Below are 23,385 nucleotides of genomic sequence, written 5' to 3'. Positions count from 1 at the left end.
AAGCCTGAGTCTTTGAGGTATAAACAGGGCTCATGCTCCTCATATATCCCTACTTTCATCTTTTGAGAAATGAAAAGTTTAGATTTAAACTCTTTATCCCCCCAGCCCCACAGAAAACAACAGCAACAACAAAACAAACAAAACAAAACTAAACACCCCCAAAACAACAACAACAAAAAGACCAAAAGAAGAAGTTTTAGAGAAAAAGTGTAAACTCACATATTAACTCTTGGGGTCCCACACTGCAAGAACCACCAGCTGAGGCTCCCAGTGTGCCAAGTACAGACCCACCCTTTCTATTTCCTACCAGTCATGTTCACACTGGGAGGGCTTTCACCTGCCAGGCAACCACAACTGGCTCTTGGCACAAAGCAGCTCCCAAATGCCTCAGATTTCCTGGAGCTGAAGGGCCAGAGGACAAATGCCCATTAGAACTTGTCACAGCAGCAGTGTTCCCTCGAAGGGTCCTCTACTGCACCTCCTCCTTGTCACACACTGCCAGTGCAAAATGCCTTCAACTGCTCCATGCCATAGCACAAAAATATCTATTTATCTTCCCTTTACCAGCTCTCAGAAACCAACCCATGAGTGAACAGTGGTAGCTAAATAAGCCCCACCAGCCTAGCACAGTAATCCATTCTCACCCCATACACAGGAGGTGCCATTTCCCAAGCTACCTCATCTCTCTGCTCAAAAAGGATTTAGAACAGAGCACCTCCCAGCACGCCCATGCCACCAACTTTTATGAAAACACTGTTAGAAATTTTTACTTTATATTCTTCTAACTTCAATAGCTTTTTACAGTCTGCTTAGCAGCAGGACAGTGGATCAACAGCAAAAGGAAGTTACAGGTCAAGAAGTTAGGATTCACTTGTTTGTGTCCACTTTAAATCAGAACTCACACAAATGAGTCTCTGCAGCTTACAGAGAATCAAAAAGCTGGTACCAAGTTATTCTCACCATAACATCTGTTGCAATAATAATTTAAATAGGTATTCAAGAGGAGAAAAGAAAAATACACACAAACAGTGGTTCACTTCTGTTTAATCAGACACTGTTACAAAATGTCACACATTGCAGATGGCTGTGTGTGCAATGACCCATTCCTCAAGAACAGTTCAAGAGAGGGTTCCCAGTGGATGCAAATCATGTCAGCTCCACATTTTCTTTTAATCTTCTTTGTAAAGTGAATGCTATAAAATTAAGCTTGTTATTGTTACTATTATTTGCATGCATTAAAGTGATGCACATACTTACCAGTCTCTCACTTTCTTGAATTAAATTCCACACCAGTATTTTGCCACCACCTGTCTTTTGAAAAAGATCAGTAATCCCAGCCCTTTCATCCCACTTAACACAAAAGCAGTATCAGTTAAGTTACAGAAAAAAGCCCTTCACAAGACACTAACTTCTGTGGCCATACTGCTGCTGAGAGGGGACACTGCTCACTCAGGTGCTTCAAGGTCCTTTATGAAGGTACTAAAACCAGTTTGGAGTTTGGTCATTTTGAGTTTGCTGCATGGTGACCAGAAACTCAAAAAGGGCAACTGGGAGTCAGCAAAGAGTGGAAAGAAAAGTGGGAAATGACAACCCAAATACACAGTACCACAACTGTGAGGGAAGACTGCTGAACCACTTCACAATGGACAGCTGCTCTAGTGGTGTGTCAGAAGTTGAGCTACAATTTAACACTGTTTACCTGGCAATCAAAGTCCACATTTCCAGTCTTGTTTTGGTCCTATCTCAAATGAAAATAAACTTTATTCTCCCAAAAAGTACCATAAGTAACTGCCATTTAAAGCGTCACAAAGAGATGTCTTTCTACCAGAGTTCTACTACAATCTGTCCTGGAGAAATGCACTTTTCCTTTTGTTAAGACCCTATGGAACACAGTGCCCTTTAGTTATCCCCATGACTGCCAGACCAGTGTACGAGCAGTGCAGGTCTGCATGCAGCCACTGCCAAAACCAGGACCTGACATGGTAATTGAGCAGCCAACAGCATTTACTGATCCAGCTTCGTACTGAGCACTGCATTAATGCCAGCAGGTCAACCACAGGTGGTGTAAGAAATACAGACACATTCTGTTACCAGGGCTAACCTCACAACATGTATCCTTTTTATTCCTGCATACCTGCAATTAAGATTAAGCAAAGAAAGATAAAGCTAATTTGTAAATATCAATGTATATTGTATATAATTAATGACTCCCCCTTTTCCCCCTCCTAGGAAGAAAAATCTATGCAACATTAGTCAGAAATTTGCCTGCAGCTCATTTTGAAGATAAAGCAATTTAGTGTAAATTACCAAGAACTGATGTAGAGAAGATAACAGGCAATGGGCTGATACAGTAGCGATTCTAAAACGTGGGAAGCTACAATTGCCTTGAAACCGTGCATGTTTTTATGATGAATTCTGCAGCACTGTTTAAGATTTTGGAACCCTAAACCAAGAATTCTGCTGGAAGTGGCAAGTCACTCATAAACCCACTCTAGACTCTTCAGATGAGCTGGCAAAACTCAAGTGTCTGTTCAGCTACCACACAACTGTGACCTTCCCAGTGCTAAGTAATTACCCACCAGTGATGACAAAAGCCCCTCAAATTCAGAGTGGGACATCACGGCCTCAAAAGTGAATTAAAGCACAGTCTTACAGCCCATCCAGCTGTGGATCTCTGCTTCATGCTTCCAGCACAGAAAAGGTTTTCATCTCTTCTACTGATATGCAGAGATAAAATATACAAAGTCTAAATAGAAATAAATGTGTGCAGCCATTCCAGAGAAAGCTGCATCTTTTGTTCATTCACAAAGAATCGTTCCTATTTTAAGGTATAAAACATTCTACACAATAGAAATAAAATACCAGAATTTCTGGGAAGATGGAATAGGCCAGAATTAAAATAGAGGCAGAGCAGTAACTGTGATGTAAGATAAAACAGCTGGACAAAACCACGTTTGTAGGCAGCCTCTGAAGTGCTGAAATGAACCAACAAAATAATTTAAAAAGCACAGAAGAACAAGCTCCTGGCTTACCAGCCTAACAAAGTAAAAATCTGTGGGTAAGAAAGGGTAATTAGCAATAGCTAAAGAAAATGGAAAGATTACAAACTGATATGGATTCTTAGAAACAGAAATGCTTAATCCCCAACACAACAAACACAGGACCCTGCAGGTTTGCTGGTAAAAAACAGCCTCAGTAATAACTGGCATGTTACCACATGATTGTGACTTCAGATTTTCACATTCTTCAGTAACACCAAAGGCTGCTTGTCAAGATTCTGTATTAAATTTTCCTTAAAGGTGCTTGCAGATATTTCTACCTGTCCACAAGCATAGTTAAATCCATTATAGATCTTCCAAAGAAGTCTACTCTGTTCACTCACTACTGGAATCAGTAGTAGGTAACAATTGCATTTCAGAGATCAAAATTCCCCTCAGGTATTTAAGTGGTATCATTTGAACAAATTATTTCAAATAGGAACATCAGGTACTTACAGATTAAACTAACCTGTACTGGCAGTTCTGTGGAATTTTTCTTCTCTACCAGTAAGTAGCAAATGCTGAAATTCTGCTGCTAGTTAACAGAAACACAAATTGTATTAAACCAAGGTGTTTTACCCATAATTTAGCTTTTTATTAAAAAAAAAAAAAAAAAAGCTGCCAAACTTCAATTACTGCAATTTGTTGCTTAAGAAAAGCATGTGAAGTAAAGGCAACTATAAAACTACTTTCAGTTTGCCCTTGTGATTTTTCATACATAACCCATAAGTTTAACCAGGTCACCAGCTGCCTACTAAAATCAAAGGAAATTACAATACTTACATTGCCAGGTTCCTTCATTAAAGTCCTAAAGCGTGTTTTCTCACTCTGGACTTTACAAGTGAAAGAGAAAAATGTATTTTTTCCCACTTAAGTTTATGAGAAAGAAGCTAGAGAATTCAGTGCAAGTAACTCAATGAAAAGAAAAGAAAAAAGCTCTCCATGACATCTTTGTCTCAAAGCATTACATAACTTTCTATGTTGGAAAATGGTGAAATAGTTGCTTTTGGTTGTACTGCATTCATTTCAGGTAATTAAAATTACTGTTAGCAAAACCCAATTCTACAGAGTGGCTACTAAGAGCAGGAGAAGCTGAAATTCTACAACCCATGCCCCCTTTCTGAATATGGTAGAGATTTAAGACAAAATTTAAGTGAAAAAAAATGTAAGATGTCAGAAGCTTGAACCTTGTATAAGGCAGCTAGCTGTCAGAGAGACACTAACTGCTAACAAGAGAATTTTTAACAAAGCTTTCAGGCTCTCAGTGTCATGTGCTTCTTTGCTTTCAGTTAAGATGATACTGGCATTAAAATTCTACTATTTCCTCAAAACTTTTTTACTTCTTTATATCCTCAAGAAAGAAAAACCTTAAAATAAGTAAGTTCAAGACAGTATTTCTGCAGAAGTCAAATTCACTGCCATTAAACCAGCAGTGCTGCTGACTGTCCCTACTGCAAGAAAGCCCACAAGAATTTAGGTGCTTTTTAAACTTGGTCAGAAGGTACAAGGGCCTCATTATTCACAGAGCCCAGGTATTTAAGCAGCAAGCCTGACAATTATTCATAGCAGGGACAGTCCAAAGTGACTCAGCAGGATGCCAGGACATGTCTGGCTGCCAGAGCAGCAGCTCCAGGGCTCAGCCCTCAGCCACACCTGCACAGTGCAGTAAAACTGCATTTCCTCTAACAGAGCCTTACTGGCAATCTGTGCTCTGGCAACCAACACTGCACTAAGTTCCTGCTTACAGTGTGCCACAAACCTCTCCCCAAGTGTTTTTCAGAACTTCAGAAAGAACTTTTATATACCTTACACTTTACAAACACTTTGATTGCTCTTGATCCCTTAAATGGCTGTCCCAAAACTCTTCCTTCCTCTGAATTACTTCCAACTTAGCCCAACCATGAGACAGAAGAGCAGGCACAGGCAGCTGCATTCTTACAGAACCCACTCACTACCACTGTTTCCCTCCTCTGATTATTTTAATTACAAGCATACAGATTTTTTTTAAATTCTCCATGTGTGGTATGTACTTTATTTACCACATTTCCAAGTTACTTTTCTCGTTTAATAGATCAGGTGCAAATTTACCCAATTTAGCAGAGTATCAGTAACCCCTGCTCCTTAAAAAAAGTTATGTGCCCCTACTTAAGCTTAAAAAAACCTGAATTCCAAGACCTCATTTTGTTAATATCTATAAAAGTCACATCACTGAAATACTGTTACCTTTGTACAGAAATTTCACTAACAGCAAGATGTCCAACTTTGTGACACACAAACTGCTGCAATGAGAGCTGAAAGACTGGAATATAACTAAGAACACACTTCATCCCTCAAAATAAAGAGGCATTTCAAAATTGCCTATTTTTTATTTTGAGACTCTAAGAGATTCAGATACTTTAAGCAAGAAGTACAAAGCCCCACAATGCATTATTTTGAGTTAAACAGTTTCCTTAGACATTCTAGGGAAAAAATAACTAAGCCAAATGGTCCTATAAATTAAGCAAGTGAAAGGAGTACTAGTTGCAGTAGTTTATCTTGAAGAGTTGTTCTCATCTTCACTGTTATCAGGGGGAGCACCACAATGAGAATTAGCAAAGCAAGACCATGCTCAGTAACCATTCAGAACCAGTTAACATGGACAGGTAAACTTTCCAGTCAGACAAGGATTTGGGGGGGGCTTCTACAGGAAAAATGCAAAGGGCAGAGCACAAACAAAGAAGGGTACAACAGCAATGTGCAATCCACTCTAAGTGAATTACAACTCTATCCTTGAATTAAAATTACTTCAAATCCCATTAGGGGTCAGTATTAAACGATATCTTGAAGAAATAAACAACTATGTTCATAAAAAAGCCTCACCACAAACTTGAAAAATATCTCAAAAACTTAAAAAAAAAAGTCAAACCAGACTCCCACATTTGTTTATTTACTATTTCACTGCTGGTATTCTACAAAACCAGCTGTTCTGAAGCTTTCCTTAAGCAATCTCAAGCATTCACAAACAATGGATCTGCAGCAGAATCAGCACCTTTTTCTTCACTAAGGGTAGAAATTTTTGCTAGGCACTGTGTGAAAGAAGGAACGTCAAATAAAGCTAATTCTGAATATGCAACAGAATCTAACAAGGTTTAAAAGAAAGTTTTTCAAATCTTGCTATTGTTGCAAGAGTCAAAACATTTTCAAATTTGACGTATTTGAGATAGAGGAAGAAGTTCTCCCTGAACTGAGGAAAGAGAGACTGAGGAAAAGGTTCTCCCCGAAACTGGAGAGCTGAAAAATCTGCAGCTTTGATTTCTCACTCTTCTATTCTGTGTTACCAACGAGGATCTGATCTCTATTTCTTCACAGGGCTCTACATTAATATTTGTTGAGGTGCAGCTCACAAACACAGCAGTATTAACATCTTAACCTTCTTCAAAGAAACTGCATTCTGTAATTTGGGCTACAAATTATTGTAGCAATTAACTTACTAGTTCAAATCTATTTTAAGCTTTTCAATAGATACACATCCTCAGAAGAGAAAACATTAATAATTGGTATTTACATGCCACTAATTCAGAGACTACACAAAATGAACACTACCAAACCCAAACCCAAATACAGCACAAAGGCAATGCAGGGAAAGATGGGGATGGGGAGTCTAAAGGACACCTGAGCAGCCCTGAAGGAAATGCATTCCATTAAGAGAAAAGGTACCCACACATCTTAAAACAGGTTCCCCCCCCTTAAGACTCTTAAAACCACAGTGATAATAAAAGGAGAAATATTAATATAGAGCCCATCTACCAAAAGAGAATAAAAAACCTAAATTAAAATAAATTTAGGGGCCTTCACCAAACTTGCTGCAAGTTTGGGGACATAAATATCCAACAGCCATAAAGCTGTGAAAGCCCCCAGAATGAATAAAATAAATCCCACTTGCCTCAGACTGAACAGGGCAACACTGAGACTCTGCCTCAGCCTGTCCTATGGCAGGGCTATAGGAAGAAGAAAAATTTGAATTTTAGAAAAAACATGACCCAATTAAGTGAAAGACATGCATTAAAAATTAACAAAATTCCACTGATCAAGCAAACAAAAGAAAATGACTGCTATAGCACCTCTTTTGTTAGGTCCAAACAATATTTTTTGTTGCTGGCAGCGATTTCTGAATTGGACAGCTTGTTTTGCTTTGTATCTTGATCAATGGAACGTCAGTTGTCTTGGGGCATTTCTCCCATAACTGATCGGATTTGTTGTACTAGTTCATGGAAAGTTGAGTAAAAGATTCCACCAGCCACTGAAAATGTTCACCCTTGTCTTGGTGTTCATGTAGAAACTAGACCAGTACAATTATTAAGACATTTACTAAGAAGTGTCATCAGCTACCATTTCAAATTGTGGCCCCAGCTCAGGGATGGTTTATCAGCCTCAATTTAAATGAAGGTCATAACGACCTTCTTGCTGTTCATAGAACTGAAGTAATCTTGGTATTTTTGTTCTCATTTTGTATCCAGAATGATTTGATTCCTAGAAAGTAACTGCAGGTTATCTATGCCATTCAATTTATCCACGTTTTAAGACACTAAGTTCACCAGGTCTGTGTCAGTACTGCTCCAGAGCTCCTCAGACCAAAATCCTGGCAGAAACCACAGAAGGCAGATGCAGCTGAATGTGTTTCTAGAAGCTTGTTTACATTGTCCCATGCATGCACAGAGCGAGGAATAGTTATCCACTGTTATTAAACAGCCCAGCCTCAAATTTATTATCAGCCCCTAAAATATCATGTGGGGGAAAAAAAAGTAATCCAGAGGTTTCAGAAGAAATTTTCAGCCCACTATGCCAGCTAAGTAGTATTTTATTTAAAGCAACTTTGCCAATGGCAGAAGGCTATTCTATTGGCTGTATGGTGGAGTTATACAAAGACTTCTAAAAATCTAACCCAGGCTTTTACAAGGTTCTTTCATGCCAGTCTCCATCCATTTTGCTCCAAAGATCAGCTGCTTATTATAATATTGAGACCATGCATAAAATAATTGAGAACCTTCTACAGAATCCTAGATGCAATAAATTCTGGCATGCTTTCTGTTAAACCTATTTTCCCACCTGTGTCTGAAATTTTCTTGTAGCCTAATCCTTTGTATTCAACATTTGCATTATATTGCAATTTCAAGGCTGGTCGAAATGCACTTGCAAGTGTGAATTTTAATGCAAGATCTGCCGTGGCAGATTTAGGCAACAACTGAAAAACAAAGCTTCTGCCTATGTAATTCCATCACCAGGGTCCTGCAACAGCCCCACAAGATATGCTTTTCTGTAATCATAAAGGCCTCTGCAATCTCCTTCCAAGAAAGGATTAACTAAAGCAAAAGCCTGTTTTCATGGCTGCATTACATCAGGGATTTTGCTGGCAGAGCTATGTTGATTACACTTGGTACTGTAAACCAAGTCTTTGTCTTTATACAAGCAACTATTACATTCAAAGCAGTTGTAGTAGTTTTGGGTAAATGCACCATAAATCCAACTCTCTGAACATTAAGAAGCAGTATCCAAAGAAATGAAGGCAGGGACCAACAGACAAGGCAGGCACCGAAACATTTGCCTGTTTACAGAAGAATCACACAGGAGACAAAAAGTAACTGCAGACTGAAGGCAGCCACATCACAGCTGGTATTGCACAGGAATGACAGGAGCAGGAAATGAAGTATCCACGTGAAAATCACAGCAAATTGTTCACCTGCTTGTATGCAAGTACCAATGAAATCCACGTGGAAGTACCTACTCAAGGGGGTTTCATAACATCACTACTAAGGAAAGATTATTCTTAAAATGCATTCAAGCTTGAAGTCTATGCAGTATTAGCTTTAAATGGTACCATTATCAGAATGTGACATTCACTGTTTGTTTAAAAGAGTGAAACTTAACTAATACAACTTGCAGAATATGCCCAGTTAACAGTGCATGCAATAAGGTTTTATCCCAGGAAAGTAGGGGTCTGGAAACAACATATGGAAAATTACAGAAAGACACCAGAGGGAGAAGGAAATTACTTGACTGGGGCAGAAGGGCAAAGCATCCTTAAAGCAGCAGTATGATCTTCAGAGAAAAGTGAGAACTTCTATAGTTTTACAAGCAGTAGTTAACATCACTTCATAATGTACACATTTTATGTGTAGTATTATAAAAAGGACAAATATAAGACATCATAAAAATCTCTTCAGTATTTTGTAATGATCCTAATTAGGTAAACAGAAGAAAACCAGAGTATAAAAGCGCTGCCCCAGCAAAACAAATTTTATCTGTTAGACTTCTGTCTAAAGCAAGATGAAGAGCTAACAAAAGAATTGACATCAAGGCCCACTGAGAACATCTGCAAGCCAAATACTGCACATCTGACAGGTGATCAGCAGATACCAGTGACCAGAGAGAACTGCTTCTCAACAGAGGCTTGGACTTATGGTCTGAAAACTGAACACTTGAGGAAAAGGTGCCTGGCAATTCTTAATGGTTAAACCAAGGCCATTCAGCTGCAACTGGATTGCACTGGAAGCTCTAGTGCTTTTGAGACATTCTGTGACCACAGTTTAGAAGCTGAGACAATGCAGTATTTCAGCTGTACTGTTATTTTTGTACTTTTAAGAGACAGTACAGAATAGAGCCACATGAAGTGCTTTAGTGCAGCTACAAAACCCCAAGACTTCCAAGAAACAGAGCCATAATGCTCAGTATGAAAATTAAGTGAAAAACTTCCACCATCTACAAAAACTATGAATAAAATGACACAAAAATGCTAATGATCCTTCTACCCCACCCTAAAGAAGAGATATCCCCATTAATGAAACTGCAGATAAGGCTTGAGGCTGGAACATGTATTTAAAGTTGACCTGCAAATGAAAAATTCACCACTCTTTTTTCCCTGTTGAGAAGAAGCCAGAGAGGCTCTCACTTCCCTCCCCTCCAAAAGGTCTCCCTCTACATTCTCATCAGAGGTTTGACACAGGAACACATGATGCCAGACTTAATTACAACCTTAAGAGGAACTTGTCACTCTACTCTTATAAACAGAGAAATTACTACTAAGTCATAGAGGGAAGATGTCTCTTGGATAAAAGGTCTCTTACTCCAGAAACTTTCACTGAATGGCTCAAGAAAACTTAGACAACATCTGATCATAGCACACAACAGATGGTTACAGATGGTTCACCTTTCAGAGACTGCCAAAACATGAAATTCTGAACATTTGAAGTAAAAACACAGCATATAACACATTACCCTTGCCTGCTTTGCCTCTTCTGTGCATTAAGAGGGTTAAGCTACTATTTCTCTTTTGCAGGTCAACTTCAATACATTAACTGGAAGTCACTCACCCATGTGCCATGCACCTAAGCTTCTAGAAATCTTCACCTAAAGGATCCTAAAATTCATCTCCACTTGCACATTAAAAAGCATCATTTGCAAAGTGAACTAATGGGACACACCCTGGCACTAGGATGTATCTCAGAGCACTTTCACATCCTACAAGCAAGTGCCAGGACTAGAAATCATTTAAAATTTATTGAGGACAAGAAAGCACAAGTAAAGAAACATATGCATTAAGAGAAGTTACAACCAAGAGTTGGGATGTGCCTCCTGCAGCCTCAATTTTGAGGAGTCAGTTAATAAGTGTACAGGTCTTTGTCTACTCAGACGTACAGCTAAGGAGTGACTTTTTAGAACAAGGAATTCAGACTTTATCAAAACAGCACCAATAACTGTGTTCATTACACCAATGGCTACCACGGCATGCATCTGTACAAACCTTTCAGGCAGTTGTCCACAGCTGGTCATGAATAAAAAGGCATATAAATTTTTCTCCTCTTTTATTACAATGAAGTTTATAACAGTACAGAAAAGTCACATGACCTTAGTGGGTCAGTTTACTTAAACCCTGGAACAGGAGGAACTCTGAATACATTAAATATTGTTACAAGTTCAGACTTTAATGTACAAGTAGTTGGGAACAGTTACAGCCCTCACCAAACTATGTTGGGGACATAAGTCCAACAGCACTTGAAGTGCTGTGAAGGCATCATTTCACAAAGAGCAACGTAACATTACAGAACTTGCCTTTAAGGTGGTATGTTCATGTAATTCCAGCGCCTTCACAATTTAACGAACCATATTTACTATACTTCACTTCTAAAAACCTAGATGAAACATGAAAAAGAAGCCATACAGTATAAATTGCAACATCAGGAAAACTTCCTGTTATTATTCCAAATAATTTTTCCCATGTAAAATAAAATGTCCAACAGCTCCTTGCATGTGGGAAGATACTTATTTTTTTTTTAAGAGTCACAATGAAGCCTTAATTGACGGAAGCTCGGCTATATTAACAGCACAAGATGAGAAAAGGTTTAATCTCCAAACCTATTAGAGCGTGAGTAGGAGCATCAGTAGCGGCCACCTTGGGACATTACGGGCGGTCTCATTGCCATGGGAGGGCGAGGAGGTCCACTCTGGTACGGGGGCACCATCGGAGGTCCCTGACCGTATGGAGGCATTGCCCCAGGAAGGTATCCTGGCATGCCCTGGTGATGAGCACCATACTGACCTAGAAACAGAATAGTTAAAATGCAAAGAAGAATTTTTAAATTTTTTTTTTTTAAATAGTGAGAAGTGTATTTTGTGAAAAGTTTCACCCCTCCCTGCTAGCATAGGCAACGTCACGAATCTTTCCAAAAATAGGAAGCTGGGAAATGTATGATTACCATGAGGTGGCATGGGAGGTCTCATTCCTTGTTGCTGTGGAGGGATTCCTGGCTGTGGTGGCATCATACCTCCAATTGGTCCAACTGGTGGATTACCCAGGGCAGCCTGGCCTGGTCGAGGAAGATTTCGCTGGTATTTGGGCAACTGTGCCCTTCTCTCTTCCTAAAAGCAGGAGAGACAATCACAACACATCGTGTTAGAACTCACCGAAAGTAAACAGAGGAGCAAAAAAGCAGATTACTAAACTATTTTAACTACCTTACAAATTCAAAGACTACTAGTAACATTACCCAGCAGCAGCAGGATTTGTCCCCCTTTCTGCAGACTTTCTTCCTTAATACAGACCAGTCTGAGTATTCTGAATGGAACTCAAATCCTCCCTTTCCCCCAACTGAATAAAGCCTTTTTCTCTTAAAAACACAAACCTAAAGATCTCTGAACTGTAATTAAGTTCATTTGTTTTATCCATAAATTCCGTATTTCTAACTGCTGTAATAGCATCAAAACAACTTCAAACTGTTCAGTCTTTTGTTCTACACAAAAGTCCAAATGCAGTAGAAGTCCAAATTGTATTTTGGATTGAGAAATTTCCCACCACCACCAAAGCTAAGGCTTAGACTGCAGCACTGCCAATATGCCAATCATAACTCAGTTACATTTTTTCTGCACGGTTTGCACTCTCACCATTACTAAAATGCACATAATGCAGAGCACAGATGAAATTCCATTCACCCTGCCATATCATCACAAATCGCATTTTTCAGGAAGACAATGAAAACATGTTACTTACCAGTGATATATCCTCATCTGGATGGATCAACTTACTGGTTGCACTGGTTGTGGTGAGGGTAGCAGGCTTACTTGTGATAGATGTAGCTGGTTTAGCTGCAGTGCTGTTTGTTGTGCTAGTGGTTGAGGCTGTGGACTGGGTGTAAGCCGGGAATGTTGGTTTGGGGGGTTCTGTTGTTGTTGCAGGTGTAGAATTCAAAGGTTTGAAATCAGTACCAACTGGCCCTGGCACAGCTGCTGCAGCCTGTGAAACACACACACAGGTCAGTGTTTATATCTCAAATCAAGTTTTCATTCAAGAAAACTTAAAAGATGACTGTTAGACCTCTGAAACGTTCCAGTGAGATATATGATTATACAAGCTTGACAAAAGTAAAGTTCAGCCTTATTGCATACTAGAGCAACTGAAACCAAGACAAAATAAACCCCGGGATGTACACATACACACACACACAGGAAAGGCTAAAATCTGCAGGTCAAAAGCCACCACAACAAAGGAACAACAAAGAAAAAAACACCCTATACTTTATCTCAAACACCGAATTTGGCAAATATGTAAATCTTTCCTGAATCACTATTTTTAGGAGGCTCTAAGCATAGATTTATTATTAGTCTTTCAGTAAATTAACATATTTCAGCAACCATCAGTTTAGAGTACAGCTCGAAGTGCTAGTATTCATTAAAATTAGGTATTTAAGAAATATTTTAATCAAATATTTAAGAAAGCTCTATTGTGTCAGGGCTTTAAGTGTTCTCTCTATAAACACAATGCAGTATTTTCACAGAGTACTATGTCTATCCACAGAACTTGAATCTTATTTGTGAATGAAGAATCAATGGAAGCAGGTAAGAGGTCCACTAGAGAGGCCAACATTTCATCTCTCCTACTCTTTTGTTACAAAAACCCTGTAAAAGTCTGTTTTGCAAAGCTGTATCTGAAGACACAGCAATCTCCAAAGCAAACCCTAGTTATGAGGGAATGATTTTGTTTCTAGTCACTGGATATTTACAACTATCTGAATCTCTCAATAAAAAAAAAATAAAAATTAACATTTTGCACATAACGCAAATTTAAAATCCCCTACATTATGCTGTAACATATTAAACAACATAAACTAAAAAGCCTTCACCATGCATCAAGCTAACCACTGCCCACTAAAATGCATTTAACTGCTTTCATGCTCTTTTAACCCTTTAGAACCAGGATGTTACATTTCATTCTTTCACACTAAGAAAAATTGGGCACTTTGACATGCTTATTTCTGGTAAGATGCAACTCATAATCAAGGACTCTGCAGTTTTACCAGCTAAACATAATCAGGAATATAACAACAATTATCTGAAGATGTTTAGTCAATTTTAGATTTTACAGAATGGTCCAAAGGGTTAAGTTGCAAAGCAATTTGTTTTAAACTGTGACTTCCTGCGTACTTGTGCTGTGCTAGGAAACAGAGCGTTAGAAGATGCTGAGAGACTTTCTGAATTGGAGGAAGCTGCACTTGAGCTTGTGACAGGTGTCCCCATCTGTAGCATAAAAGAAAGGAAACAGTGAAAAGTCTCCAAACAAATGGGTGGAAAGTATCCAGATGAAAGGATTTCTTATACTAAGCCCTTTCTTATGAAAGGACTGTATTTTTGTAAACATGTATCGTCCCCGCAGAAGCCCAAAATGCAAACAGTAAATTACAAAGGCCTCTGCAACATACTTGACAGCAAGTAAGAACTCAGGACCCACAAAAAAGTGCATTCAAAGGGAAAAGGTCACAAGCCACTATCAATTCCCCACTTCCCCCCACAAAACACTGAAATTAACTTCTCACTACACTGACTTACTCCTCAACTTTCTGAAGTAAAAACCTCCTATCTCAGGCAATGTTTAACCGGTTTAACAAGACTACAGAACAAATTTGTCCATTTATCAGTAGAGAGCCCATTATGAGCGAGAACAAGTCATGTAAAGATTTTTAACTTGGAAAGGTAGAGTTCTATGCAATCAGACTCCTGCAGCTAACACAGCTCTTCACCCACCCAAAGTTCCCTTAACAACAACACAATTAAAGGCCTTTAAGAGTGTTTCGCCTACTCCTTTCTTCCCCAGTGCTTACAGAACTTCTGTCTGGTTTCACAGCTGCTTTAAGAAAAACACAAGAATATTTTAAAATTCATTCAAGCACTACACTGAATTAAACATCAACCCAAGCAAAAACCTGAACCAGTCATTTCATAAATAGGCACTATTGACACAGTGGCAATTTGAAGAACATGACAAAGATTCCAGGCTCTGGGATACCTTACCTGCCCTGCGCTTGGGAAGAGTGGTTTGGTAACTGGAGGCTGTGGAGTTGGTGCTGTTGCAGCAGGAGCTGGAGGCCGGTTCAGAATGCCCGGGGCTGTAACAGGCTGTGCTTGTGTCATTGGAGGCATGCCAGGCCGAGGCCCAACAGGAGGGGGCATCCCTACAAACCACAAACAACGGGCGGCGGATCAGGCTCCAGGAAGCACCAATATTCCTTTAGACAATCCCGCTCCCGTGTTCCTTAGAACAAAGTTTCCCACTACAAGATGTATTTTTAAGGCAACAGTAAAATAAAACATGACAAAGGGTAATGCCAGCAGTCAACAGTCAATGGCTATGCACAGGCAGTAACCTCTAACACTTCAGAACAATGCTGGATTCACTTGATTTTTACTAAAGCTGCAATAATGAAGTTCATGCTCTCAATATACCAATACAATTCATGCAGGAACTGTTTCTGCCACACTGCAGGTATGCTGCCAAGAGCATGGATGATACTGTTACAAAATCTGAGACACTGAATTGTACAGTACACTGAATTCTGAACAGTACCAGAAGGGTGATGGAGCCACTGCCAGCTTCACTGGGGTCAGCAGCAAAGTGCACTGGGACATTTCCCAGTGTCACCACAACACCTGCACTGGGTGTGTGCAGCTCTAGGAGAGCGTCAGTGGCAAGTTAACAGCTCCCACGGGTTCCATCAAGCAAACCAGTCACTGCTCAGATGGAACACCCAGGGAACTCAGGGCTACCTAAGAGCTGCACAAGCTCAACAAACATCTCTTCCAGCTACGGTAAGAGACCAAAATGTCAGTTAAGCTTCTTCACACTGCAGGCTCATTAGCTGGGTAACTATTCCACCCAGCTATTCCCCACTTTCCACATTTTCAGCCATTACTGTTTTCCAACTGCAGCCACAAACATTAATTAAAAATAAAAGGGATGAAGAGAGACCAGGCAACACAACAGTGTGAGAAAATGCAATAAATCAAAGAAACAGTATTCTGTTTTTTTACTTTAATAATGGTATAAAAGTAAAATAATTATTTATAATCAGAAGCTATAAATCAACCACCTCTGCACACAGTGGCTTCTGTGGCAGTCCAACAACATAAAGGTGGTGGGTGGTGGCATAAATCTGAATGTTTATAACAAAAATTCTAAATCTTAGTATAAAAGAAATAAATATAATTAAACTCTCACCATAGTACGAGTTCGACAACCCTGACCTACCTGGTGGCATACCAGGCATAAGAGGTGGGATTCCTGGCCCAGGAGGCATCATTCCACCCATTGGCATCATCCTATTGAAGAGAAAATGAGCACTGGTATGAACACACATGATAAAGTTTTAAGACAATTGGCACATCCCTGTATTAGACAAAAAATAATGGTAAATAATTTCAAGAAGCTCTCAAGAGAGGGAATTCCAAACCAGCTCCACAAGAATAAAACCAAAACATAACCCAGCACCCAAAACCCCAAACACTTATTTGAACTTTAATTTCTCAAGATCTCACTGTCTCTAATATGAGATTTCCAGAACTAGTGTCTCTTGAAATCTCTGTCAAGACTACAAGCTGCAGCTGAGTGTTCCAAGGACCTGATCTCAGTACATTCATGGAGTGTGAATGTAGGAAAAGCAGCCAGCTCCAATCACACCACAATCACTGCATATCTGCTACTACTCCTCTCTGACACTGACTGGCAGATAACCCAGAGCTGCAGACTATCCAAAAAACATTGACAAAAGCAGAGCAGAGATCACAGGGCAAGAAAGCTTCCAGAATTTCAATTACAGAAAACAATCCATATACTAATGATAAAGTGGGATTTTGGTTCTTTAATATGAGACATCCTCATTGTAACATATTTTTTCTCCACATTAAAAAGAAACCATTTGGTTTCTCTTCCTAAATGAATATGTATGAGCCCTTTACAGGGAACAAACAAGTGTAGCTTAATTTTGCTTAATTTTTTGCAGACGTTCAAAAACGGATTAGGGAAACAAAATAAAAGAATGTTTATTACTTTAGTGAGCAAGATCAGCTGATCTGCAGCACTCCAGCACAAACCAAAATCCCACTAAGAAGCAGTTTCTGTTTGTATGACAGTTAAGACACCTTCACCACTGCTGTTTTCAGATCAAATGCCATGAACAAGTGAGCATTCTTTCTGGCAAGTCTGATTCCTGCTCTCAACTCATCTATCACTGCAGAGGCAGCAATGACTGGGAACAGACCCATGGTCCCTTTTTTGCTTGGAGAAGGCTGATCAGTCTTGCCACCCAGCAGACACCACAACAAGGGCTGGGTGCTCACTGCCTGCTGCTCCAGAATGACTTCTGAGAAACTGCAGATAGTGCTAGAACTGGTGTCACACCAACACCAAAGTTGCTTTGTCTCTCCTAATTCTTTAGTCATTGTTAAACAAAATTTAATCAGGTTAAGAAAGCAAAACTTTAGATTAGACAAAAGCATAATGCAACGTCATCCTCTCCCCCCAAAATGAAATGCAGTGAAATTTTGGCAAATTTGTGTTTTTACAGGTGACATAACATACACCTGAAGTTAACAGGGAATTTAATGAGGACTAAGTGTCTGACAACCTGATTAAATTCTGCTGAGTTTCCACCCAGAAAAGCTAAATTTCTGATCAGCATCCACACCATGTTCGACTATGATATGATTTTTCAATTCAAAGGCTGTTAAATCAATATTTATGTCTCAGAAGTCAAGGAGCTTTCCTCTCAGTTAACTTAAAAGTTTAGATTAAACTGAGTTCCTGCAGAATGTCCTGCAGCGTGAAGGATCAAGCACATGGAGCTGCTCAAGCTCTGGTTCAAGAGAGGCTTTAAATCTCTAAGGGTCTGCTTGGTTTATATTTTGTAGAATGCATTTCACATACAGTTTTGTAATATTCATTTAGATAAAACATAAAACCTTCACGTATTATACAGTAACAAAATCTAACTAGACACCTTCTCCAAATTCTTAGGCAATATTCAAAGGTTTTCAGTAAAACAATTTCTAGCTTATCAAAAACATGACATAAAATGGCATAATGAATGTACCTAGAATTACATTAATGAGATGCTTACATGTTTCCACCACAAAATGACTGCATGTATTTTCTCTGTTGATGTAATCTGTGAAAATTTATGACAAAATCAAAAATCTAACTGTGAATTTCCAAACACATTGTGATAGGGTATGGTGTCAACCCCATAACAAGCATAAAAACCAACATCTTTTGCCCAAAATACAAGAAAAATATAATCTGCCCAGTACTTTTTTTCCTGTTATGTTGATGACTGATAACCAGATGTACAACATATGTGCAATACACAAGGGAATAGTGGCTCACAGAAGGCTCTAAACCAACACAACAAAATTTTGTATTAATATATTACTACTTAATAACTATTAAGTCAGGAGAAAGGCAAGATACTTTATACATAAACCCAGTTTGGCCATATTTTACATGTTGGTTTACAGCCATCCAGTTCTTTGGCTAGTCTTAAATATTTAAGTTACAGAGTTCACAATTCCCTATTGTACATTCTTTTAATTAGCTTTACTTTTTCTATGAGTTTAAAATGCACAGTATAAACATGTAATATTAAGTCTTTCTTGCTACTCACCCAGGTGGCATTCCAGGCATAACTGGAGGCATTCCAGGCATCATAGGTGGAACACCTGCCATTAATGGGGGTATACCTTAAAAGAAAAATAAATTTTCAACAACTCTGATAACATACAGTTGCAAACAAATGTCATCTAATAAGTTTACACTGGATAAATGCTTTACAGCAAGTTCTAAAAAACTGGGTTTTGAAATAATACTGCTTACAAACAGTGCAATATAAACACTATCTGCAAATTTGACTTTGATTGATTGTCCTCAGCCCTGCAAGACTGTGAATTTCCTTAGTGGTCTCCAAAGAAGACATCTTACTACAAGAGACCGTTCTTCACTCACTGATCAAACTCTTTCCTCACTGCACCTGTGGCCTGTGTATGAACAGCCTGTTCTGTGCTAAAGTCTCCAGATGCACAGCAGCTCTGCCCTGTTTCCAAACCCTGCCATAAACAGTATGAACAAGTGTCACTGCTGGACTTCTGTTTGAGGCACTAACCTGCCTTACAACCACAACCTTCAATCTGCATGCCAGCATCAGGTATGTGAATCCAGTCCACCAAGGAAGATGTGCTCATGCACAGAGGAGGGAAGAAAATGAACCAACTGCTTATCTGCACCTCCCAGAACTATTCTGTGACCCCAGTGATAAAAGGGCAGATTAGCACTCAAGCATACAGGCAGCAATTCGTGCTTCTGTGAGGTTTTCAGCAATGACCTCACAGAACACACCCACTCACCTGGAGGCATCCCTGGTGCACCTGGCACAGGAGGCAAACCTGGCTGTGCCATGGGGGGAATGTACCCCTGCTGTGGCTGAACTTGCTGGGGTTGAAATGAAGTTGAAGCTGCAGATTCATCATCTTCATACTCATCAGAATCATCCTGTTGTTTCTTTTTCTGGCTCTCTGCAGACAGTACAACGCATACGGTCAAACTGAACACAAATTATATTCCATAAAATTAACTAACAGCAAAATTTAAACTTTGCCAGTGTTCAAAAAGTCACAGAAATACAAAGAAAGAATGCTGTGTGAGCCCACCTGCAGCCACAAATAAAGGGAAGGAATGTGACTCACACTGCCATTACCCTGAACATACAGAGGGATCTGCCCTTGTATCAATATCATGCTGTCCTGCATAAACCAAAGCAGTTCCACCAAAGGCTTGAACAGCAAAGAAACAGAAGCATTTGGGAATCACCAGGACAGTTTCACCTCTAGCCTTTCCTCCCCTTACCCTCACAAACAAATGACCATGTCCATATTCATTAGGTAATTGTTGTAGCTGCTCTGGCAGCAGCTACTTCTGAACAGGAAAGGAAAAATCCCTCCCACGTGGCTGGCAAGTGCCTGGAGCTGCTGCCAGAGAAGGAATTAAATCCCACCCTCACTGAGTAAGGAACACACCAGGGAAATGACAACCAGCCACATTCCACCTTACCCTGAGTTTTTTGTTCAAGTAACCTCCTCCGTTCCTCCATGTCTTTTTCTGGAATGCCTTCCATTCCATAGATTTCCAGTTCAATGTCTGTTCTTCCAGGAATAGCATTTGGAACAGCATCTATTGTTTCTTTATGTACCTAAAGAAAACAAAACCTCAATAAATCCTGCTGACCACATTTCAGGGTAAATTCTCTGTGTTCTTCAGGCAGTTTGAAGACAGAAAAGGAACACCCTTAATGGGACTAATCTCTCTGGCCAAGCATTTTCTTGATCTGTGCCTCCTAATCTCTGGTAACTACTATTACCCCTAAAACCAGCTTACATTAACTTAGAACAACTGAGACAGCACAATTCCTTCACTCCTACAAAACATCCTGAGCAAGATCTCTGCTGCACAGCGGCCATTTGACTGCTGACACAGCAGGACTCCTGTGCTGCAAAGAGGCCACTGCTGTCTTTTTCTCACCCGTTTTACAGACTCTGGAAGCCCCTAACCCCCATCTTAAGGACACTTAAATTTTAGATACTGTAAAGAAAAGCTCATGTAAATCTAAAACTGCTTACCTGCATGCAGTGTATAGCTAAACCAGGTCCTGTATACAGTTTCTTATGACATATATGGCATTTAAAGTGCTTTGCTTTTTGATGCTGTATAAGGATTTTCTCATCATCAAAGTCCCTGTTACAGTACCTATTGAAGACTGTTAAGGAAACATTTAATACTGGAAGTGACCTTTTAGATACGACTAGGGTAATGAGCATCAGTGTGATTTTTCTGAAGCAAAAGAAAGGCACAAGAAGCATCTCTGAGCATTCAAAGGGTGACAAATATTTAATGGATGTCTGAAAACAAACACCCTCATCCAGTCCAGCACACCCCTCTTTACACAGGTACAGAAGTGGGAAGGTGTCTGCACACAATCAGAATCATCTGATTCCATATTGCTTTACTCGTGGTTTTCAAGTTCTACCTATTTTTCTCTTCAGGGGTGTAAATGCAGCTACAGCATTAAAGGAGAAACAGGCTTGAAATCAGCAAAAGGGAAATTATGCAAATCACTCAGAAATGCCTCTTTAATCAATTACCAGTAATGAACAATCATAAAAGAGAACAAAGGTTTTAAACTAAATTCCCTTCCTCTTCCAGTTATCCAGGTATCAATTTTTATGACACAGCATAATTTGCTGCAGTAACTGAAGAATTCTTTGCTTTTAAAAAGAAAGATTTTAATCAAAGAACTGTTTGGACGTCTACGTAACACCAGAGGCAAACTGCATTTCCTTTCTGTGGGCCAGCATTGATATTTCAGCAAACACTCCACACATTTCCTTAGGTGAGAAAAATACACATTATCTATTTATTATTAAGAAAATGTTAACATTGCTAACACACTGTGTCTCTTGCTTCCACCAAAACGTGAAATAATGTCTAAAACAATCACAGATGCCTCCCAAGACAAAATGGTAAAATACCTCGGAGCACCTTTTAAGCTTCTTTACTAAACAATTCTAGAGAACAGAAACACAAGAGAGAAGGTAGATTTATAATCACTCCAAAAATGAGTACATTCTGAAGGAGCGATCAAATAAAAATTCACCAGTATTTCTGGATACTGAACAATTAAACCTGATCATGATGCAGCAATTATAAACTAAAAGCTCCCCCCGTCATGAAGAAAAAAAAAAAAGCTTTAAAAATTCTCTTTTAACCACATCCCACCTCATTCCGTGAAAAAATCTATTTATCAGTAGCAGGATTCTCTCCCTTTAACATTCTCCCTCACCAGGGATAAAGACAATTCTCCATTTCCCGCTGCTCCGGCTTTAGGGATCGGGCGGGAGGCCGCGGCCTCGGCGAGAGCGACAGGAGCGGGCCGGAGGCCGTGAGGGGGGTGGGGAGCACAGGAAGGCCACGGACTGAGCCCCATCCCGAGGAGCACAGGGCTGGAACAGGGCCAAGCACCGAGACAAACCGTAAGGAGCGTGCGGAGAAGGGCTGAGCCCCATCTCGGTCCGAGACGGAACGGGACCGAGCCTCGACCGCGCCAGGCCGCGCCGCTACCCTCCCCCACCCAGCTCTCTGCATCCGCCGCGTCCCACACAGAAGGATACCAGCACCAAGGCTTCAGCTGCTTCTTCTTCTTACGGCCCATGGCGGCGTCACCCCGACCTACAGGGCAGGAGAGCCGAGCGCTCCCTCAGAACGGCAGCGACCGCGCGGCCGCCCCGGACCGAGCGAGAGGCACAAAATGGCGGCCGAGCTCCCTCAGGCGCCGCTGCGGCCTCCGAACTCCCAGAACGCACCGCGCCAGCAGGGCGGGCGGCGCCCACGTGACGCGCTCGCGGTCGCCCCCGCCGGGCTGTCCCGTGACCCCTCACGGCGTCGCCGCCATTTTGCCCAGTCTGGGCTGTAAGGGCTCTGCCTGCGGCACCTGAGCGTGCCACGGGAACAGTCACGGAGTGGTTTGGGCTGGGAGGGCCCTTAAAGCCCATCTCGTGCCACCCCTCTGCCATGGGCAGAGACACCTTCCACTAGGGCAGGTTGCTCAAAGCCCTGTCCAACCTGACCTTGAACACTTCCAGAGATGGGGCAGCCACAGCTTCTCTGGACAGCCTGTTCAGGGCCTCAGCGCTCTCAGAGCAACGAGTTTCCTCCTAATCTAAACTGTTGCTTGTCTTCGTGTTTCATATCACAGAGAAACTGTGTTTTCCCCATTAAATGTTACTGGGCAGGAAGCTGGCTGCTCTGTGCAGTGTTCTGGTGCTGGCTGTGCCTGTGTTGCTGGGTACGAGAACACAATAAAACCAACTTAAATGTTATGAGCCATCAGTTACTTGTACCTGGATGGGGGATGGTCCCTCTGTTACAGTGACAATCCATCAGGGCGTGTGTCTGTGTTACCCCCATGGTTCTCCAGCTCACTTACAGGTCCACCAAGTGCTTAGAAGAGAATCGGTTGGAAAAGACCTGTAAGATCAAGTCCAGCCATCAGCCACGTCCAGCCCTTGGCAGTGGCCCTGTGCACTTGGGGGTCACAGCTGCTCCCTGCAGGGCAAAAGGAGATTGTGGAGTCTCTGTCTCTGGAGACATTCCAAGCCCACCTGGATGTGTTCCCGCGTCACCTGCTCCAGGTGACCCTGCCTTGGCAGGGGAGTTGGACTGGATGATCTCCAGAGGTCCCTTCCAACCCCAACGATTCGATTGTGGTTCCGTAACTACCCGGTAGCCACAAGGCCGAGTTAACAAACGTGCTGTTTTAGCACGGAAAAGGTATTTCAGAAGCAGAACTTTTTTAAAACAGACAGCATGGCCGATCCTACCAAATCCCCTTCCAATCCAAACCATTCTATAATTCTAAATGTGATTTGAGTAGATCCTGCCGTTAAGTCAGTGACCGGTTTTGAAGGATTACTTGTACTGACAGAGGCACCGCGGCGCCTGTATTGC

At 40.7% G+C, this 23,385-nt stretch overlaps 1 protein-coding gene across 11 annotated transcripts; it reads right to left on the bottom strand.

Moving 5' to 3' along the window:
* Nucleotides 1-1,028: 1,028 nt before the first annotated feature.
* On the bottom strand, nucleotides 1,029-22,240 carry ZNF207 (zinc finger protein 207). Of its 11 annotated transcripts, none has more exons than XM_064728645.1 (13): nucleotides 22,050-22,233; nucleotides 20,502-20,628; nucleotides 19,936-20,074; nucleotides 19,233-19,400; nucleotides 18,497-18,572; nucleotides 16,057-16,157; nucleotides 14,853-15,013; nucleotides 13,989-14,081; nucleotides 12,559-12,801; nucleotides 11,768-11,930; nucleotides 11,124-11,610; nucleotides 6,961-7,015; nucleotides 1,029-3,573 (listed from the first exon to the last, which is right to left on the bottom strand). In XM_064728645.1, exons 1-11 carry the CDS (start codon nucleotides 22,088-22,090, stop codon nucleotides 11,450-11,452), a joined length of 1,473 nt encoding a protein of 490 aa, XP_064584715.1. In that variant the 5' UTR covers nucleotides 22,091-22,233; the 3' UTR covers nucleotides 1,029-3,573; nucleotides 6,961-7,015; nucleotides 11,124-11,449. The 11 variants fall into 11 exon arrangements, with proteins under 11 accessions (XP_064584715.1, XP_064584717.1, XP_064584719.1 ...); XM_064728647.1 differs by having other exon boundaries at nucleotides 1,029-3,570; XM_064728649.1 differs by having other exon boundaries at nucleotides 1,029-7,015; nucleotides 11,124-11,203; nucleotides 11,427-11,610.
* Nucleotides 22,241-23,385: the final 1,145 nt, after the last annotated feature.

This window comes from Zonotrichia leucophrys, chromosome 18, assembly GCF_028769735.1.
Source record: "Zonotrichia leucophrys gambelii isolate GWCS_2022_RI chromosome 18, RI_Zleu_2.0, whole genome shotgun sequence".
Lineage (NCBI taxonomy): Eukaryota > Metazoa > Chordata > Aves > Passeriformes > Passerellidae > Zonotrichia > Zonotrichia leucophrys.
The sequence above is the reverse complement of the archived record's forward strand: the minus strand, read 5'-3'. Positions and strand labels throughout refer to the sequence as shown.